This window comes from Anopheles moucheti, chromosome 2 (assembly GCF_943734755.1).
Source record: "Anopheles moucheti chromosome 2, idAnoMoucSN_F20_07, whole genome shotgun sequence".
NCBI classification, from domain to species: Eukaryota; Metazoa; Arthropoda; class Insecta; order Diptera; family Culicidae; genus Anopheles; species Anopheles moucheti.
The window spans coordinates 65,093,639-65,114,992 of NC_069140.1; the positions used below are offsets into that span (position 1 = coordinate 65,093,639).

The 21,354-nt window shown below is 43.7% G+C and overlaps 1 protein-coding gene across 1 annotated transcript; it reads right to left on the reverse strand.

Annotated features, from left to right (window-relative positions):
- Positions 1–19,370: 19,370 nt before the first annotated feature.
- On the reverse strand, positions 19,371–20,985 carry LOC128297423 (uncharacterized). The gene is made up of 2 exons (XM_053033060.1): positions 20,458–20,985; positions 19,371–19,379 (listed from the first exon to the last, which is right to left on the reverse strand). The coding sequence occupies exons 1-2, from the start codon at positions 20,983–20,985 to the stop codon at positions 19,371–19,373; spliced, it is 537 nt and encodes a 178-aa protein (XP_052889020.1).
- Positions 20,986–21,354: the final 369 nt, after the last annotated feature.

Here is a 21,354-nt window from a genome sequence, read left to right on the forward strand (position 1 = left end):
GCCTCAGTATTGAAATATTCTTTCATCATTGTATCCATGGACTTTTCTTCGCTTCGCTCATCCTCAGACATCGTAAATATGGGCCGTGTGTTTTTTCCTGCATCTTGTCCACCTAAGATAGTCCAACCTAGTCGCGTGCGCACCGCGGTTGGTTCGCCCGACTTACCAACGCGGTTCTGGTATCCGCATAACAAGTGCGCATGAGGTAGACCCAACAGAATGGTAGGTCTTCCCTGGTGATAATTTGGCATAGCAAGGTGCCTCAAGTGACGGTGTGGTAGGTTCGGATTTTTCGTTCGATTGTTATCGCTGACACACGCACTCGATAACTAGGGTAACCCGCGATACTAACGGGGCCGATCGGCGCGCGGCGCTTTGCGCAGAAATGCAGAATTGCATATCCGCGATTTCGGACGTGGAGTGAGGCGCGACTAGGCACTGCGCGCTGAGAACTATATCGGGCCTTACCTCGGGTAGGGGGACACCGATTAGTTACAATAGAATGAGACACGTAAGGTTACTGATGATTGTATCTCGAGCGGCATCAGTACCATGCTCCGTCACAAGCTGTAACTCGGCACTGTCTACCTTTGCTTTTCGAACAGATTTATTTATACCAATTTCTTTTACTGTCCCTCCAACATTTGTCCATCATGTGTTTCACAAATGTGAGGTTGTTGGGTTCTTCCGGGTTTTGGGTTTTCGTGTTTACAATGTGTTTTCCGTATTTAATGTTATTGCGTGAAAGCTCTTCCATTTTCTATTTTTGCGTATGGCCTTGGTGTCAACAATAAATGTTGTGCTATGGTTAATGGTTTTCCTATCTTGTTGGTTGTTTATGACCTACTTGGGTTGTTGCATCGGTATGCGGTAGGTTATGCTAATGGCAACTGTCGTGTGTGTGGCCTGTACCCTTTTCTTTATTCGCCTATAGGGTATGCAATGTGTTAGCATACTGTTAGCAGATGTGCTTATTGCAGGGATGCTACAACGGAATTACGTCTGCAATAATGACATATCTACGGATTGTATTGGCAAGTCCATGCACTTAACCGTCCTTATTCCTACTAGTTTGTGGACTGGATCTTCCTTCCCTTGTATTTTTATGTTCACTACTTCACTGGTAGGTTTTTCCTGTGATGACCCATTGGTCCATGACATTGTGAGTGGTCGTTTACTTCCTGAAACTCCTAGTTTTTCCTTTTCTTCTTGTAGAAGAAGGCTTACAGATGCTCCTGAATCCAAGAAAGCAAATGTTTCGCTCGTTTTCTGACCGTGGCTGATTGTAACTGGCAGTATTTGATAAAAGGTATCGGCCATTCGTTGATGGACATTCACTGTACCGGTGGCGGTCGAATCGGGGCGCAAAGCTCTACAATGCAACAGGGTATGTTGCCGCATTCGGCAATTATATTCCCTGCATTGGGGAGGTAATGTACAATTGTACGCTCCGTGATTATCCTGTAAACAACAATTGGCACATATTCGCATACGCCTTATTAAATCCCATCTCTCGTTTATACTTCCTTCACGAAAACGCCGACAATCTGTTGTCTTGTGATTAGCGAAACAAATTAAACAATGGGCTCGTGGACCCGTAGTTCTATTTTGAGAAATAGGTGAGTTTCTCTGCCGCGTGCTGTCTGTTACGGGATCAACATCAGTTAGCTAGGTCTTCAAGTGTTTTGGTGATATTTTCACCCTCAGCCTCTTCCTGTAACGTATGACGGTACCATTTATGTTTCATTCCATCGGGAAGTTTTTTTTACTAGATCGTTCAGTAATCGCTGATCATTTAGGTAATTTACCCTTCCTATTGCGGTCATGGTTGTCACCATATCATCGAGCAGTCGCATAAAATTGATTACTGATTTAGGTTCATTCAGCGTTGGGTTGGGCACTGAAAGCAGATCGTTTAATAGCCTGGCGTAGACAATGTCAGGACTTCCATATTCCTTCTCCAACCGTTCCATAATTTTGCTCAAATTTTGCGGGTCTGTTAAAAGCCGATTAACACACTGCGCCGCATCTCCCTTCAAACTGCGCTGCAGCCTTATAAGGTTTTCCATCGGAGTGAGGCCATCCTTTTGGCTGGTTTGGTCATAAGCCGTTTTAAATTTGGCCCAGTCTTGAAATTTTCCATCAAACTCCGGTAAACCGATGATCGGCCTCCTTGGCCCATCTTCAACATTTGCGTGACGGAGCGCAATATTTCACTCAGATCTGAATTCCCTTGCACCGACAGCCTCTCAACGGCGTCTTTCTTACTATCATTTTCCACTTCCTTGTCGTCATCCAACTTGGCTCTAACTTCTGCGAGTTCTGCTGTTAATTTTGCTACTTTTTCAGTTGCCCCCTCTTGCGCCTCCCTCATGCGTTTCTCAGCCTCCTGCTGCTGTAGCTTGGAATCCTCAAGTTGATTCTTGAGGTCCATAATCATCGCTAGCAGGTCCTGACCCCCCTCCTTAGCCGTACGCTTCTGAATAGACATGCTTCAGGCTCGTGAAATAAATCAAATGATATTCTTCAAATGATACCACTTGTCGTAGACCGCTCGGATACTCGGATCTCCAATCGTAATCGCTCGCTTGCACTGGTATTGTTCTTATTTTGAACTTACGGATGTTTAACGCACTTCTTACTACTCGCAATTTAGCCTAAGCGCTTCTTCTTCACTCACATTTACACACAACACTAACGCCTCATCGACCGGTTGGTCGGGACTTCATAGCTCTTCGGCCGGTAAGCCGGAACCTCCTTCGAAGCGGATCACAATTCACTACGGGGCGATGCGTCTGAATTCCACGCACTTGCACTTTCACTGAATAACGCCTCATAGACCGGTTGGCCGGAACTTCTTTTGGTGTAGATCACAATTCACTACGTGGCGATGTGTCTGGATGTCGCACAATTGCACTTTCACTGAATGCTCTCATCGACTGGTTGGCCGGGACTTCTTTTGGAGTAGATCACAATTCACTACGTGGCGATATGTCTGGATGTCGTATACTTGCACTTTCACTGAATGTTCTCATCGACCGGTTGGCCGGAACCTCTTTCGGATCGCCTTGGCGGATTGCCGGAACTGCGGGTCGCCTCGGTCGGTTGACCGGAACTTCCTTCAGATCGCCTCGGCGGGATTGCCGGAACTTCCTTCGGATCGCCTCGGTCGCTTGACCGGAACCTCCTTCAGATCGCCTCGGCTGGATTGTCGGAACTTCCTTCAGATCGCCTCGGCGGGATTGCCGGAACTTCCTTCGGTTCGGCTCGGTCGATTGACCGGAACCTCGCCTCGGTCGGTTGACCGGAACCTCCTTCAGATCGCCTCGGCGGGATTGCCGGAACTTCCTTCGGATCGCCTCGGTCGGTTGACCGGAACCTCCTTCCGATCGCATCGGTCGGTTGACCGGAACCTCCTTCATATCGCCTCGGCTGGATTGCCGGAACTTCCTTCGGATCGCCTCGGTCGGTTGACCGGAACCTCCTTCATATCGCCTCGACGGGATTGCCGGAACTTCCTTCGGATCGACTCGGTCGGTTGATCGGAACCTCCTTCAGATCGCCTCGGCGGGATTGCCGGAACTTCCTTCAGATCGCCTCGGCGAGATTGCCGGAACTTCCTTCGGATCGCCTCGGTCGGTTGACCGGAACCTCCTTCAGATCGCCTCGGCGGGATTGCCGGAACTTCCTTCGGATCGCCTCGGTCGGTTGACCGGAGCCTCCTTCAGATCGCCTCGGCTGGATTGCCGGAACTTCCTTCGGATCGCCTCGGCCGGCTGGCCGGTTGTGTCCTATGGCGAGTGATCGCCGAAGGTGGTAAAAATCGGAGAACTTGCTCATTCCTCTCTGGAGCCACCAGCTTGTAGCGGACGCCGGCAATAGACCAGCTCCGTATTTTGTTTTCTGGAGTGAGCAGAGTATCTCCTCGTGACCGATCACTTTCTCAACTTTTTTTTTAAACTCAAATAACGACACAGTATTTTGAGAGGAGTAAAAAAGCAAATTTTTATTGGCGTGCAACACGTCGCCGTGCACCAACGACGCGTTGCGTTAGCGATAGATAATATGATTACGCATTATAATCCTAGCACCGTCCCTACTCTCCACGTTAGAATCCACCTGCCCTACTGTGGTCCACGCGGCATGTCTATTTCTCTCTCCCTCGCTTTAGGAATCATTACGCATTCCCCACGCACATGCAAGCTCTTTCTCTCGTAGCCAAGGGAGAGGATCGATACCACCGCTCATAGCAGTTGCACTAGTGCGGGCGCTTTAGCCACGCACACAGGATCATGTCTTGTCACTCATGCGGGATCGCACTTAAGGGGGCATTCTACAGTGCCTATTGATAATTCATGATTTATTTAATTTAGTAGGATAACTATATGTCTGTCAGCGACAGGCTCTTTGATCCTTTAGGACTGCTGAAGTTCAGTTTCAGGAACTCTTTCGCATTATCCGTATTTTTGGCTATTATGTTGCTACGGTTATGGAGGGTGTGTTTACCATGGCATTTATTTACCAGGTCCCAAATTTTTTTACTCGTACTGTCCGAGTTGTCGTTACTTAGCCAGGCATCAAAATTAGCTCTTTTTTCCATTTTTTTTCAGGTACTTACATTTTGCCAGGTCCTTTTTGAACTGAATAGAGTTTTCTATGCTGCGGTTTCGATTAAAATTCTTCCGGGATGTGTTTTTTTTATCCCAGGCATTTTGCAGCTTTTCATTCCACCAACTTTTCGGAGTGTAGACTATGTCTTTGGTGTTTTGTTTCGTAATGTTCTTAAGCGTACTCTTAATGCTATCTATACTAGTATTGTCCTTACATTTAATTTCACGGATTTGTTTCTCTATTCTAGTCATATTTATCACTGTTCTTGTATGTGGTTTGGCGGGTTTTTTTTAATGATTATGTGGATAATTCTGTGTCCACTGTTACCAACGTGTTGGTTTGTTACCTTACGCTCGATGTCTAGGACCATCTTCGGTGACACTATGGTGAGGTCAATGGCGGTATTTTTTTTGTTTACGTCTGAGTTTATGAACGTATGTTCTTTGTTATGTATCATCACCATATCACACTTATTAATCTCTTCCAATGTTGCCCCACGTAGTGAGGTGAGCGTTAAAGTCGCTTGTTATTATGGCATACCTGTTGTCACCCGTTTGGAATATTAGATTCATGTACTTAGCGTAGTTAGTTTTGGTTGTAGTAGGTTTCACATAGGTGCTTATCACAGTTATATTCAGACCTATAAGTTTTACGCCGGTGGTTTGAACGTGTTCGTTTTTCGATGCACCTGTACGCTCTCTGCCTGGTATTTTTTACTTACGAATATGCTGCTACCACCATAGCCAACTTTTTTTTTTGTTTCGTTAGAACGGCCTGGCCGTATCGACTTATTTTACCACGTAGCAGGATAGTCAGTCCTTGCTACGGGGGATTGGTCCGGATGGGATTTTGGTCCGGTCCGTTCGTGTGAAGACCGGCTCCGCTACCATCATGCCACCGGGCCGCCCCTCCATAGCCATCTTCTCTATTTTGGTAAAAATGATTGTAATGTGGAATTTTTATCTTGCAGGCAGTATGATCCACCAACCAGGTTTCTTGTAGGCATACCACATCTGCCCTGTCAGTATTTATAATATGCTTGAGTTCGTCCATATCATTTAATAATCCCTGTATATTGAGTTGTGTTACTCTTATATTGTTTAGTGGTTTAAGGTTTTATAGTATTTCTAATAATCGCTTAGCTGTTACTGCTTTTTTTTCCTTTAGTGTTAGTGCTTTGTACGGCACTATTTCTCCGTTATCTAACGTTATTTTTTCGTTCTCCATATCCACATCGTATCTGTCCCCTGAGCATGTCGAGGGGGCTGTGATTGTAGAGGAAGTACTTCCTTCCTCATCCGATGTATTGATGTCTATGTTTTTTTGAGTAGGTGTATTTATAGTTTTTTATCTCGCACTCGTCTTTGTAAATTGGCCATTCCTTGTCCAGCGCCTCACCACATTCTGCGCACTTTGCAATATTTTCACACTTTTCGTGGTATGACTGACTGCATTTCGCACATTTCTTCTCCTTGTAGCAGACTTTTTTTGTGTGCCTGATTCGCATGCAGTTCATGCAGCGAGTGGGTTTAGGTATGTACAACTCAACCCCTTCGGTGAAGTAGCCAATGTTTACTTTTCTAGGAAGGACCGTGCTGTTGAAGGTTAGTATGACCGACCTTGTGTTTATAAGATTCCCTTTATCATTTTTCCTTTTCAGTATTTCGACCTTGGTAACTTTTTGGTCCTTTAATCCGTCCAAAAATTCCTCTTCAGAAAGAAACATGCATGCATCGCACCTAACAATTCCTCTGGTGAGGTTAAGTGTTTCGTGTTCATACACTTTAACATTTATCGACGCGTTCGGATGATTGAGGTTAATTTTTAATAGCTTTTTCGCGTCACTTATGTTCCTCATCTTCATTAGGATCTTTCCATCTCGCAGCAGCGCCGTATTTATCGGTTTACCGTTAATAGCGAGCTCAACAGCTTTTTGGAATAAGAACGGGTTATACGTAGCAAGTGATTTTCCCAAAGAGGTACTCTCCACTACCATAATAATCTCTTCCGTGTCACGTGTTTCTTCCAGTATCAATCGATCCCCTTTCATTTTTCTCCTTCTTTTCCCCATTATTCTATGATCCTCCCCAAGGATCTCATAATATGACCCGGGGGGAACTGCCCCCCCCTCCCCCCTCCCCAGGGTCCACGACCCCCCCATCTTAAGTACTTATCCTATGTATCCTATGTAACAGCCTTTTCAAATTAAACTGATTAGCTGTTTACTTGTCGTCTCACAGACGACCCACCTGGCAAAATCCCACCCATACATATACAAAACTTTCTCAATAGTATCTCAATACCTTCGCGGAAGGCGTCGTTATTGCGAAGGTTTTGAACATCCCACTTGGCAAAATCCTACCCATACATAGACAAAACCTTCTCAATAGTAGCTCAATACCTTCGCAGAAGGCGTCGTTATTGAGAAGGTTTTGAACATGTGTGCGTGTTCGTGTCCCTCCGGCGTTCGTGTCCTCTTCGGGTATCGAGACATTTCTTTCCATGTGTTAGTGTTAATTTTCCCTTCCATTTCTTTCGTTCTTTCGGCGACAAAGGAAACACAGTACGATGCACAACACTTGCTAAACGAAATACTTTACTTTATTTTTAATATAAAAATAATTATATGGTCACTTGCACACTACTTTCACTGCTTTTTGAAACAATAGAAAAAAAAATCACTTTATGGCTGAACGAATGCAGCCTTCCCTCGCTTTGCACATTGACTGTGCGGATGACGCTTCCAATGACGCCGTCGGTCGCTCCTGGAATCGTCGTCTGAAACACAAGGAACCAGAAAAAAATGATATTAGAAAAGGTCCTGTGGCAAATCTCCGCTTCTTCTTTGCCACTCTTCCTGGTTCGCTTTTACTCCCGAAACGTCGTGTCGCGACATTTCGCCCTTAACTGACAGTTCGCCAACTGTCAGTTCTCATCAACAATGGCCGCGCACATTACACTCCCCCCCCGAGTGCGGAGCAGCTGGCCTGCTGCGTACGATTGCTAACGCGGACATTCAATACTGCCAGCTTAACCGCTGGCCTCTCTTATATTCCCAGAGCAGTCTGCACAGTTGCTCTGCGGACTTGTCCATCCTTCGATCTGGTGACTGCGATGACTCTTCCTTTTGGTCACGAATTGCGCGCGGCGTTAGGGTCCACGATCACGACGATGTCATCCACGTTGATTGATTTGACAGGGCTAAACCATTTGGTCCTACGGGTAATCGTGGGAAGGTAAGCTGTCATCCAGTGTCGCCAGAAGATGTTCGCCATAGTTTGTGATAGCTCCCATCCTCTTCTGAGTGCTGCAGCTCCGTCATCAAGGGTAGACAATGGTTTAAGTCCGTTCGATGATCCAACCAGGAAATGATTTGGAGTCAGCACTGCTGCAGATTCGTCATCTATGGGTATATGGGTCAACGGTCTAGAGTTAATAGTATTTTCGATCTCAACGAAGGCGTTGGGGGTGGATTCGGCTGACATGCTTCATTTTTGTTGGCAGTTTCCACGCATCTTTCTGTAGAGTTTTCTTATGACCGGTATGTAGTACTGCAGTCGTATCTGGTTGATTGCTGTTTCGTGGTTTCGATGAAGCAAACTGTGATGAATGTGTTGAACAATTAGCTGAGTTAGGTAATGTTGCGAAGGAAGTATCACTACATGCTCAACATGCAAATCGGTGAACCTTTGGGCGTCAATTCTTCAGCATTTGTTCAAACGGGTCATGTTTTCGTCATCATTGTATCCACACATTTTGGTAGTTCGATTTAAATTGGAAATGAACGATGCCCACGCGGTTTGACTTCCATCGAATTTTGGTAAGTCAGAAAGCTTTGACTGTCGTGCTGCCCATTGCGCCTTTGTTGGTTTGCGTGATGGTGGTGGTGCTGTTATCGGCTCTTTTTTAAGTTGACCTGCAGCCACTGTTTCTTCATTTTTAGCTGTTGTTCCGGTGTTGATTACCCATTCTTCTATCCTGTTCTGCTGGTACATACTGCTGCCACTACTGGACGCTGTTTCAGTACCCTCAGCTATGAGCTCGTTCCGCCGTTTAACTAAAGCCAATTTCCTATCGATGAGCTCCTCTTCTTCCTTGATCTGCTGTAGCAACAATTTCCTATTGCTACTAGTTCGCGTAATTTGCGATCCTTCTTCACGCTTAGAAGCTGACTTAGCTGGCACTTTTGTTTCGGACGTTAGCGCAGACAAAGCAAGCTTTTCATCTTCTTTTCGTTTACGCTCACTACGCGTAACGCGCCGTGTTCCGTTCTGAACACTCTTTTCGCTCATTTTACTGGCGATTATTGGCTTGATACGTACTGAGAAGTGAGCTTCTTTGATTACGCTTTAGTTTTGCCAACGTCGTTTTTTAAGCTTTCACAGAACTCACAAATGTTGTTTAGCACACGCGGTTAAGTTATCGTTCACGAATGTTCTTATCTGTTGCTACACGCCTTAGAAGACCGTTCGTTGAACTTCACTAAACTTGAGTTCTCACTTTTTCATGATCCAACATGAAATCCTGTTCCGCAAACTTTGTCCTTCCACGTTTGCGTCTCAAACGTTTGCACAAACGCACGCGGTTTAGCAAGCGCGCGCGCGTGTGTGTGTACTAAGAATCCTTTCCTTTGCTTCACGCTTGGGGAACGTTCTCAAACGATTTCGTTGTGTGTTTTGCGTGTTTCATCAGAAATAGTCCTGGCCGTTGCCTCTCGCCTTGGATACAGTTTACTCTCCCCGAATGACTAACACGTGTCTCTCGCCTTTATTCGCGAAGCCCGCACACAAAGTTCACGTTCTCGATCCTCTTACACACACACCGTTTTACGATTGCACGTAGCTTAACCTTTCGTGGAAATGAGCTCGCACTGAACCATTCTATTATTCACTGACGAATTCTATAGTTCGCTCTTGATTTTATGTGACCATGAAGGATTTTATAATGTTTGACCATGATAGGTTTTACAATTTAACACTGATAAATTTTAGAATGTGGCAAATCTCCGCTTCTCCTTTGCCACTCATCCTGGTTCGCTTTTACTCCCGAAACGTCGTGTCGCGACATTTCGCCCCTAACTGACAGTTCACCAACTGTCAGTTCTCATCAACAATGGCCGCGCACATTACAGGTCCCAAACATTATCCTACACTTTATCTTACCTTATGCAACATGATGCACTAATATTTCACTGCTCCACGGCCGACTTACAAGCGTCCATCTTGCAAGTTTTTAGTAAGCGTGGGATCCAGTATCTGGTACTGATGTTACTGATGACTGCCATGTGATTACCGTGTCTGAAACGTTCGTGGACAGCGGTGATTAGTAGTACTGTACCATGGTGGTTGGGGGAGGGAGTATTATAGGTCGTCTCATTTCTGGGCTTACTGCGTTGCACTCGGCTAAGCGTCCGTTCATCAACATAACTCCATCACCGTCTAGAACAGGAAATAGTTTAAATATCGGACTATCCTTTTAAACACCCGTCCCACCCGTATCGATATCAGTTTGGCGTCCCAGATACTGAACCTCGTTACGGTAGGCTTCTAGTTGCATCCTCCGGAATAATACTCGTTCGGCCTCCGCCAGCTCTAGTTGCATCAGGGGGCCTTGCTTGATTGATTCTTTTCGGCTACGGCGTCGACTATTAGTATTAGTATTAGAATGACGTATGCTACGGTCCGTAGCAATCTCTTCCACTTACTGAATCGCTCAAACTCGATGAAGGCTCCTGGTTCACTATTTTGCATTGCGCAATGGTGTAACAGGTTAACTCGAAGTTCTTCTGTGATGTCTTTTATGGGTCTCTCGGTTGCAGGCCATTCGCTTTCTGGTTGCCATAGAAATGATGGTCCCTTGAACCAGCGGCTATCAGGAGATAATTATGGCGTCTTAGTCCACTTGGTGCCATCGTCGGTTTCGTTGAGCTTGGTAGGGATCCAATGCCACTGGCTGTCTTCAGTTGTTTCTAGTAGCTCTCTGATCCGAAAGGCGACGAATTGGTGGTAGCGACGGTGGTCAGAGTTCAGCCAGCCAATTACATTTTTAGAGTCAGTCCAATACGAAGTACGTTGATTATTCAGACGGTGTGATCGGCGGATTGCCTCTGCCAAACGCGCACCGAGCACCGCTGCCTGCAGCTCCAGCCTGGGAATTGATAAGCGGTGCGATTTGATTTTAGCGGTGCGACTCTAGTCTTGGACCCTACGAGGGCACACTCCACAAAACCATCTTCTTCAAACCTGAGGTATGCCACGGCAGCCATACCATACTCGCTTGCATCGCAGAACACGTGAAGTTCAACCTTAGCTTTATCTGACGACAACTGACGATACCATCTAGGAACTTTCACCGTTGGGATATTTCGATGTACTTTAATCCATGTAAACCATTTCTCAGCTAGATGACCGTCTATTTTCTGATCCCAGCTTAAACCGCTCCGGCAAATCTCTTGTAGGAGCATTTTCAGGAACATTAGGAACTGTCCTATAAGTCCTATCGGGTCGTAGATGCTCATTAACGTCCTCAAAACAAGACGTTACGTAGGTAGTTCATCTCCCCATAGCAAACTCTCGCCGTACTTCAAAGATAGCCGGAATGAAAAGCTATCAGACAAGGTATCCACATACCAAGTACCTTCTTTGTGTTGAATACACTATCTATACTCATAATTTTCTCCATTTCAGGATCACTCTGCAGACGTGCCAAAACTCGTGACGAATTGGAGATAAAATTTTGGATTTCGAATCCACCCTGTGAGTGTATGTTGCGTACTTGTTCTGTTAGGATAATCGCTTCCTCTTCTGTTTCGATGCTAAACAGCATGTCGTCGACATAATGTTCGTTCTTCAGGCACTGTACTGCTCGCGTATACTCGGACTTAAAGCGTTCCGCGTTGCGGTTCTTTACGTACTGAGCCGTGCTCGGTGAGCAGACCGCTCCGAAGGTCATTACGGTAACCATGTATGCAACAGGTTCACTGCTAGTTGCATCTCCTTCCCACAGAATCATTTGACTTCTTTGATCAGATTGCTTAATCATAATCTGATGAAACATCTCTCTTATGTCACCAACTACCGCTACTTTATGCTCTCGAAACTTGAACAACACTGCCAGGAGATTTGTCGCGAGATCCGGTCCGGTACGTAAGACGCTATTAAGACTGATTCCGTTGACGGTTGCTGCGGCATCGAAGACTAAACGCACTTTACCCGGTTTATTCGTATTTGTCACAGGAAAGACGGGCAAGTACCAGTCCCTTGGATGTCTCTCAGCTGCTTCGGTTGGTGTAAGTCGTCGGATATAGCCTTTCGTTTCATATCCCCACATCAAATCTCGAACCGCGGAATCGAGAACAGGATCCTGCTGCATGCATCTTTTTAAGCAATTGTATCGTTTCAAAGCCATAGCTTTGTTGCAAGGAAGGCGGATGTTTTCATTTTTCCATAGCAATCCAGTTTCAAAACGATTGTTTTGAAATGACGTATCTCTTTCCAGAACTGTTCAACTGATTCAGCCTAGTTTCGTCTTCGACGCGATGGGTTCATCACGTTTTCTTTCTGCACTCTTCAACGTTTTGGTTACACTACAATTATCCACTCCTATCAGAATTCGTGGTTGTACAGAACTATACGACTCTATCGGTAGGCCCTGTAGGTACGGGTACAGCAAGATCCTTAATCGTGCGTACATTTAGTAACAGTGATGTGTTTTTTACGTTTCTTGCAGAGATGGCCACGTTTAGCTAGACGGAGTCTTGTTCTAATCGCGTAATTCCACCGGTCCACTGTAGACACTACGGAGCCGGAGTTCCTCGCACGCCCAACTCTTCCAGTAGAGAACGGGCCATAAAGGATGAGGAAGAGCCGTCATGTATGAAAGCGTATGTATTAATAGGTACGTATTTCAACGTCTCACGTCTCGTATTACGTCTCGAGTAGGAGGTCGTCTTTCGGAACGTTCTCCATGCGCATTAGACTCGCGGCGCGGCGATTCAACGAGAGCCTCGCTTGCATCTTGTGCTAGTTGGCTAATCCAAACGCCAAACTCTGTTAGAGTTACCCTAGGTAGCTGTCGTCAATGGCGGACCCATTCCATCGCATAATGCGAGGGTAACTTGCCCATGAACTCCCGAAGTAGTGATACGTAACATAAATGCTCCGGAAGTTTAAGTGCCACTGTTGTAGCGCAAAGATTCCGTACTGCGAGACCAAAGGTAGCGAGTGAACGTAAACAACCCGGCTCAGGGGACGGCATCTTCCTAATGGACTCAATCGTTGCCTCGACAATAATCTCTGGACGGCCGAACTGATCTTGGAGCGTCTTCATGACTTCAACCAAACCATGAGCACGTGTGTGTATGTATGTGTGTGTGTGTGTGTGTGTGTGTGTGTGTGTGTGTGTGTGTGTGTGTGTGTGTGTGTGTGTGTGTGTGTGTGTGTGTGTGTGTGTGTGTGTGTGTGTGTGTGTGTGTGTGTGTGTGTGTGTGTGTGTGTGTGTGTGTGTGTGTGTGTGTGTGTGTGTGTGTGTGTGTGTGTGTGTGTGTGTGTGTGTGTGTGTGTGTGTGTGTGTGTGTGTGTGTGTGTGTGTGTGTGTGTGTGTGTGTGTGTGTGTGTGTGTGTGTGTGTGTGTGTGTGTGTGTGTGTGTGTGTGTGTGTGTGTGTGTGTGTGTGTGTGTGTGTGTGTGTGTGTGTGTGTGTGTGTGTGTGTGTGTGTGTGTGTGTGTGTGTGTGTGTGTGTGTGTGTGTGTGTGTGTGTGTGTGTGTGTGTGTGTGTGTGTGTGTGTGTGTGTGTGTGTGTGTGTGTGTGTGTGTGTGTGTGTGTGTGTGTGTGTGTGTGTGTGTGTGTGTGTGTGTGTGTGTGTGTGTGTGTGTGTGTGTGTGTGTGTGTGTGTGTGTGTGTGTGTGTGTGTGTGTGTGTGTGTGTGTGTGTGTGTGTGTGTGTGTGTGTGTGTGTGTGTGTGTGTGTGTGTGTGTGTGTGTGTGTGTGTGTGTGTGTGTGTGTGTGTGTGTGTGTGTGTGTGTGTGTGTGTGTGTGTGTGTGTGTGTGTGTGTGTGTGTGTGTGTGTGTGTGTGTGTGTGTGTGTGTGTGTGTGTGTGTGTGTGTGTGTGTGTGTGTGTGTGTGTGTGTGTTGTATCCTTGAATACAATCCCTTGCATTGTTTTCGATGCAACTGCTTGCGCAGTTGCGCTTGCAAGGACGGGGAACTGTATTGAAGGAATTGCTGTCGTTGTTGGGGATTTCGACTGTTCTCTATATGCTACTGTTGACTATTGTTGAGTTCCTGCAAAGACGCTCTGATGTGTCCAGAAGATGTGGCCGGTTCGCCACAATACTCTCCCCTATGTTTTTAAAAACCTGGGTGGGATCCTCACGATGAACTTTTTCCGTTGATGTCTACTATGAAATATTTCTTTTTTCGCCGAATGACGCGATAGGGTCCATCGTAGAGTGGAGTTAAAGGCGGTTAGATGGCTCCGGTTCGAATAAAGACATGTGTGTAGGTTTCCAAAAGGTCGTTGTGTTGAATGATGAGAGGTGGAAGTTGGCTTAAGCTTTGCCATCGTCTTTTTTAGATTTTCAACGAAATCTGTTGTTGGCTTGGTGCTGGTGTTTTCGTTGGTGGCAAAGAATTCCCCTGGTAGTCTAAGCGAGGTACCGTAGGTTAGTTCAACTACTGATGCACCTATGTCGTCTTTGCAAGAAGTACGCATTCCGGGTAATACTATTGGTAATGCTGATGTCCAACTGGGGGTGTTGTGGAATTTCAAAGCTATTTTGAGCTGTCGATGCATGCGTTCTACATGTTTATTGGCTTGAGGATGGTAAGGTGTAGTACGCAGATGGTTTATTCCAAGAAGATAACATAGAGAAGTTCTTTGAAGAGTTCGTATTCGAACTGTCTGCCTAAGTCTTTTGTTAGCTTGCTTGGTACGCCGAATCTGGCGATCCAACCGTTGACAAATGCTTTTGCTACTGTTTCGGCAGTGATATTTGGAATTGGCATAGCCTCGGGCCATCTGGTAAACTTGTCTATTATGGTGAGACAATATTGATTTCCCTCAGATGGTGGCATAGATCCAATAATGTCCATGTGAATGTGTGTGAACCTATTGTCTGGCATGGCTATGTGTTCGATCGGTGATCTGTTGTGACGTATTATCTTCGACTTTTGGCATGGAATACAGTGCATTACAAAATGTTTGCAATCACGCCGTATTGCTGGTCATACGTATGAGTCGGATACGAGTTTTGTTGTCGATCGAATGCCAGGATGAGATGCGCCATGAAACTTTGATATGATCTGCCTGCGAAACTCTTTTAGAATAAAGGGTCTGATTTTCTGGGTGGATATGTCGCAGAAAATTGGTGTCGATGTTAGATGCGTTTGGAATGTCTTTAAGCAAAGCGATGTGTTCGGGTCTGACAAAAGATGTTGTAACTCTGGATCTGTTCGTTGCTTTACTGCTAGGTCTTCAAAATCTATTGGCTGATTATCGATGGATTCTAAACGACTTAACATGTCTGCTACCTGGTTTTTTGCTCCGGAAATGTGTCTGATGTTCGTGGTGTATTCGCTGATGAAGCTTAAGTGACGTTGTTGAGTTGGACTTGCACGTTCCGGACGTTGTTGGAAAGCAGTTACTAGTGGTTTATGATCGGTAAAGATGCAAAACTCACGACCGACGAGATGATCTTTGAAGTATTTCACAGCTTCGTATATTGCGAGAAGTTCTCGATCGTAAGTGCTGGCTTTCTGTTTGCTTGCGCTCAGCTTACGAGAGAAGTACGCTAGTGGTTGACGTTAATTTTTCCAAATTTGGTGCAATACAGCTCCGATTGCGTTGCCAGATACGTCTACTTCCAACGCTAATTTGGCATCCGCACAGGGGTGAGCGAGTAGAGTTGCACTAGCTAAATCTTGCTTGCATTGGTGGAAAGCTTTTGTTGTATCTTCGTCCCATGTCAATGGTGTATTGTCGTTGCGAACATTTCCTTGCATCATGTTTTGGAGGATTTGTTGGTTCTTCGCTGCGTGCGGTATGAAGCGACGATAGAAGTTTATGGTTCCCAGGAATCGTTTTAACTGTCTGGCTGTTGTTGGCTGTGGGAAATTTAATATGGCTTCTACCGTGCTTTTTCATGGTTTGATTCCTTCAGCAGTAATCAAATGTTAGAGAAAAATTACTTCATTAAGTCCGATTTGACATTTAGCTGCGTTGATGGCTAGTTCATTTTCCCTTAAACGTTGAAAAACCTTACGAAGATGTTCTTTGTGCTGTTCAATGCTGCTAGAAGCGATGCACAAGTCGTCGACGTACGGGAAAACAAAATCTAGATCGCCTAAAATGTCGTGAAGATGTCGTTGAAGGGTCTGATCTGCATTTCGGAGTCCGAACGTCATGAATTTAAATTCGAACAATCCGAATGGTGTGGTGATAGCGGTTTTTGGGATATCTTCTGGTGCGACCAGAATATGGTAATAAGCGCGTTGTAGATCGATGCACGAGAATATTGTCTTGTTGTGGAGAATGTTTGAAAAGTCCTGGATATGAGGTATTGGGTATCGATCTGGAACAGTTATAGCGTTTAAGCTCCTGTAATCACCGCAAGGACGAAATGTTCCATCAGCCTTCTTGACCAGGTGTAGAGGACTGGCCCAAGAACTTTTGGAAGTTTGGCAGATTCCTTGTTCCATTAAGAATCTAAATTCAGCTTTCGCTGCTTCCAGCTTATCAATGGGTAAACGACGTGGACGACAGAAAACAGGTTGGCCAGTAGTAATGATTTGGTGGACAGTTTTTGCACTTGTCTGTTTGCGATTAATATTAAGCATGGTGATGTCTTTATACTCACTTAATATTTCTGCAAATGGTGATGTTGAATCATACGATTTGATGACTGGCTCGGAAACGCTGCTGATGTTTGATATTTCTAATCGTGTGGTGTTATCGATGATTTTGTTTCGTCGTATATCTACCAACAGATCGTGGTGGCTTAAAAAATCTGCGCCGATGATGGGTGATTTTACATCTGCTATGGTGAATAACCAGGTGAACGGACGATGCAGGCCAATTTTGAGTGTAAGACGTTTTGTGCCAAACGTTGCTATTTTTGTTCCGTTTGCTGCGAAAAGATGTTCTGATGAAGGATTATCGCGTTCCTTTAGTGTTGGCGGAATAACGGAAACGTCTGCACCTGTGTCAATCAGGAAATTTTGGTGTGAAGCTTGGTCCAAAATATGAATACGGTTTACCTGTTCACGTTTAGTGCAGCTAGGCTGCACACCACTTAGTTTTTTGGAACCGAAGTGAATTGGCACTTTTTTTCTGGGTTTTGATGATTCTCACACTTCTTTGCTGAACTACCATAGCGGCGATGGTAGTAACAGATGAAATAATCACGCTCTCGGGACTGGCTGCGATGATTTCCGTTATGTCTCCCCGGATGACTGTTTCGGCGATTCCATGGCCGCCGATGCTGCTCTCTTAGTATATGATCAAATTTCTTGCTTAAGGCGGCGATTTGCGATTCCAGTGATGTTTGTTGTTGAATAGGTATTATATTTCGGAACAAGAGAGAAAAGACGTGCGTACTCGTGCAGTTCCAATCCCCGACTGACTTTTATTCTCTACTGTCACTCTGACAGATATGACAGCTTTCCCCCCCTTACAATAGACTATTAACTATATTTAAATTAACAATATATAATATGTATATGTAAGCCTGTTTGGTATTTAAGATGCGCGTTATACGCTATCGGAATCTGGCGGGTAAAGTTCTTGTTCTCGTAGATCTTCGCAAAGTATTTTCACTTAATTCGGGAATTTCTGTGTTTAAGTTCTCGCTAACCACTGCTGAAGGTACTACAATTCCGTTTTCTTGTTCTTCTATTTCCATTTCTGGACAAGCAAATCCTATCGATGCTTCAATCTTTTCAGGTCCTGATCTTAATTGATTTATATGTCTTTTCCATATTCGTCCATCATCTAATTGAATTTCATAATGTAATTTACCAATTTTTTTTGTAATTGTCCCAAATTCCCACTTTCCTTTGTTTGGAACAAAATTCCTTGCTGCCACCCTATCTAACAACTTAAATGATCGTTTTGGCGATATTTCTTCCTGCTTTAGATGCTCTATATCCTTAGGAGGTACCATTGCATCTATACGAGATCTTATCTGTCTTCCAAACATTAACATGGATGGGCTCTCTCCAGTTGCTGGGTGTACTGTTTTCCTATATATCAACAATATATTTTGTAACTTCTTTGATATTTCCGAACTTCTACAGTCCAATGCTTTAATTTTTTCTTTGATTGTTTGAACATATCTTTCTGCCTGACCATTTGTTGCTGGATGATATGGTGCTCCCATTTTATGAGTAATTCCATTAGCTTTTAAAAATAGTTGAAAATTTTCAGATGTAAATTGGGTTCCTCTATCTGTTACTAATGTAGATGGCAATCCGAACGTAGAGAAAATTTCTCTCATCTTTTCTATTGTGGTGTCTGTATTCATGTCTTTTGTTATTTTTACCTCAGGCCACTTACTGGATGCATCAACTAATATCAAAAAATAACATCCTTGAAATGGCCCTGCATAATTTGCGTGTACTCTATGAAATGGTATTGTTGGTCGTTCCCAGATATGTGTTTGAATTTGTGGCGGATCTTTTCTAACTTTAGCACAACTTATGCATTGTTTTACTATTTCTTCTATGTCTTCATCTATCTTATTCCACCAACAATATGCTCTGGCCAAAGATTTCATTCTACAAATGCCAAAATGTCCTGTATGCAATTCTTCTAACACTTTAGTTCTTAACGAAGGTGGTACGTATACTCTTGCACCTCTCATTAAACATCCACTCTGTAAAGTAAATTCTTCTTGGTTAATTCCAAATCGATCTTCTTTGTTTACAGTATTACCCTTTATCAATCCTTCAATGAGATGTTTAACAGATTTGTCTTTTTGGGTATTTTCCCTTAATTCGTTCACAGAAATTGGTAACGTTTCTATTTGATTTATTTCTATTTAATCGATTTCCTCGTTTGTTTGTTCGGTAATGATGATTGGAAGTGGAAGTCTCGATAATGCGTCCGCATTTGCGTGATCTTGAGATGGTCTATGTCGTATTTCGAAATCAAATGATTGTAAATAAACTGCATAATGTTGCATCCTTAACGCGGATAATGTTGGTAATCCTTTGTTTGGTGATAATATTTGTGAGACGGGTTTGTTATCAGTTTCTAATATGAATTTTCTACCATACAGGTATCTGTAATACTTTTTTACTCCAAATATTATAGCATACGCTTCTTTATCCACCTGTGTATATTTTTGCTGTGTGGTTGATAATGTCTGTGAGGCATACTGAATTGGGCGCTCAATATTATCTGGACATATATGACTGAGAACAGCTCCAACTCCGTATGGGGAAGCATCTACAGCTAGCACTAATGGCAAGGTACTACCATAGTGTACTAATACTTTCTCCGATTGTATTTCTGTTTTAACCCATTGAAAAGCCTTTTCACATTCCGCGTTCCACTGAAATTGTGTATTATTTTTCAACAAATTATTGATCGGATAGATTTGGGTACTCAGATTTGGTAGAAATCTGCCATAATAATTTACCAGCCCCATGAATGCTCGTACTTGATCCTGATCTTGTGGTCTTGGCATCTGCTGTATAGCTTCTACTTTGGTCTTCATTTTATGTATTCCTTTCTTGTCGATCTCATATCCGCAATATTCTATACTATCTGCAAAAAAATGACATTTACTTGCATTAATTCGCATATTATTTTTATCAAATCTTTTTAACACTTCGTATAATCTTTGCATGTGTGTTTCTTCATTTGGTCCTGTTATTTTAACGTCATCTAGAAAAACAGACACCCCTGGAATATCCTGTAAAATTGAACTTATTTGTCTCTGAAAAATAGCTGGTGCTGATGCCACTCCGTACATTAACCTGGTAGGTTTGAAAAGTCCCATGTGCGTATTTAGTGTAAGAATTTCCTGACTTTCGGGATGAACTTCCATTTGTAGATAAGCTTGAGCTAGATCTAGCTTTGTAAATTTCTCTCCACCCGCCATGTTTGCAAAGAGTTCTTCAATTGTGGGTAGTGGGTGTTCGTCTACCAATAAACTTTTATTCACTGTTAATTTATAGTCTCCGCACAATCTTATTTTGTTTCCCGCTTTTTTTACTGGAACTATTGGAGTGGCCCACTCGCTTTGGTTTACCTTTTCCCATATACCTTGCTGTACAAGATTATTCACTTCCTTTTCTACCAGTTCTTTCAATGCGAAGGGTAATGTTCTGGCTTTAAGAAAAACGGGCCTAGCATTCTCTTTTAAAACAAGTGAAGCTTTCATGTTAGCTATTTTTCCTACCGTTGCTTCAAATATAGTTGGAAATTGTTCCATTACTTTTTCTTTGACTATTTCGAACGACGAAATTAAATTCACTGATTCTTCCGGATTTTTCAGAATTTCATTCCAATTCCACATTAGAGTCTGTATCCACTCCCGTCCTAATAAAGGGCGTCTTTTTGCATTCACCACAAATATTCTAAGTCTATGTTTTTCTTGTATCCTTTGCACTTCAACCAAAATAGTTCCATGTAATTGTATTTCACTTCCACAATAACTATGAAGTTTTATCTTTGACGAATAAATAGGGCAATCTTTAAACCATTCCTGTTTATCTTCTAAGTTGATAATTGTAACTGGTGAACCTGTGTCTACTTCAAACTTTATCTCATTTTTGTTCACTAGTAGCTTTAAAAATATCTTTGACGCACACACATATTCCTCGTTTTTAATGTTTTTTACCACGATTGTGTTTACCTCATCTTCACTGCTGTCGTGAATTTCTCTGACGACGTTCGCCATTTTGTTTGATGTACTGCGACACACACGCTGGAGATGTCCCACCTTATTGCATTTGAGACATGTAGTGGTGACATGTCTACAGTTGTTAGCCACATGCCCATCACTACCACATCTATAACACTTTACCGCTGTCCATTTGGGGTTCTTTTGTTTTCCTTCCGGTGTTTTCGATTTTTCGACGAATTTTACCTCTACAGCTTCACTTCGCACTATGCCAATTCCTTTTTGTGTCGCTTCCATAGCCAATGCCATTGTTCTAGCCTTTACCCAAGTCAACTCCTTTTCTTCCATTAATCTGGTTTGCATTGCTTTGTTTTGCAGGCCAAACACAAATTGGTTTCGCAAGGCTTTGTTGAGATATTCTCCAAAATCACAATATTTAGCATCCTTTTGCAAAACTTTACCATAGTCCGCTACACTTTCGCCTTCCTGCTGTTTTCGTTTCCAGAATTTAAATAATTCAACCATTTCTAATGGCTTCGGGTCATACTGCGTGGTCAATTTTTCCACTATCTCCGCATAATTCAAATCCTCCGGTTCTTTCGGTACGATTAGATCACATAGCGTATTGTAGCACTCCGCTCCCATGTAGTGTAGAATTACCGGCTTCTTTTTTTCTGGCACCATGTCCATTATTTGCATTGATGTTTCCAGGCGTTTCACCCATCGTTTCCATGTCAAAACCTCTTTATTAAATGGTTCTATGGAAACGTTTTGCGTAGGGTTGTTCATTTTGCAGGCCGCGGACTTGCACACACTGTTTCCTTTTGTTTTATCCTTTTCCTCTTCCATGAATCGGTTCGAACTCGTCGCCAACTATTATATTTCGGAACAAGA

What these genes read in the sequence shown, in the direction of transcription:
- LOC128297423 (XM_053033060.1), bottom strand. Translation starts at nt 20,985, where the DNA reads ATGGTTGAATTATTTAAATTCTGGAAACGAAAACAGCAGGAAGGCGAA.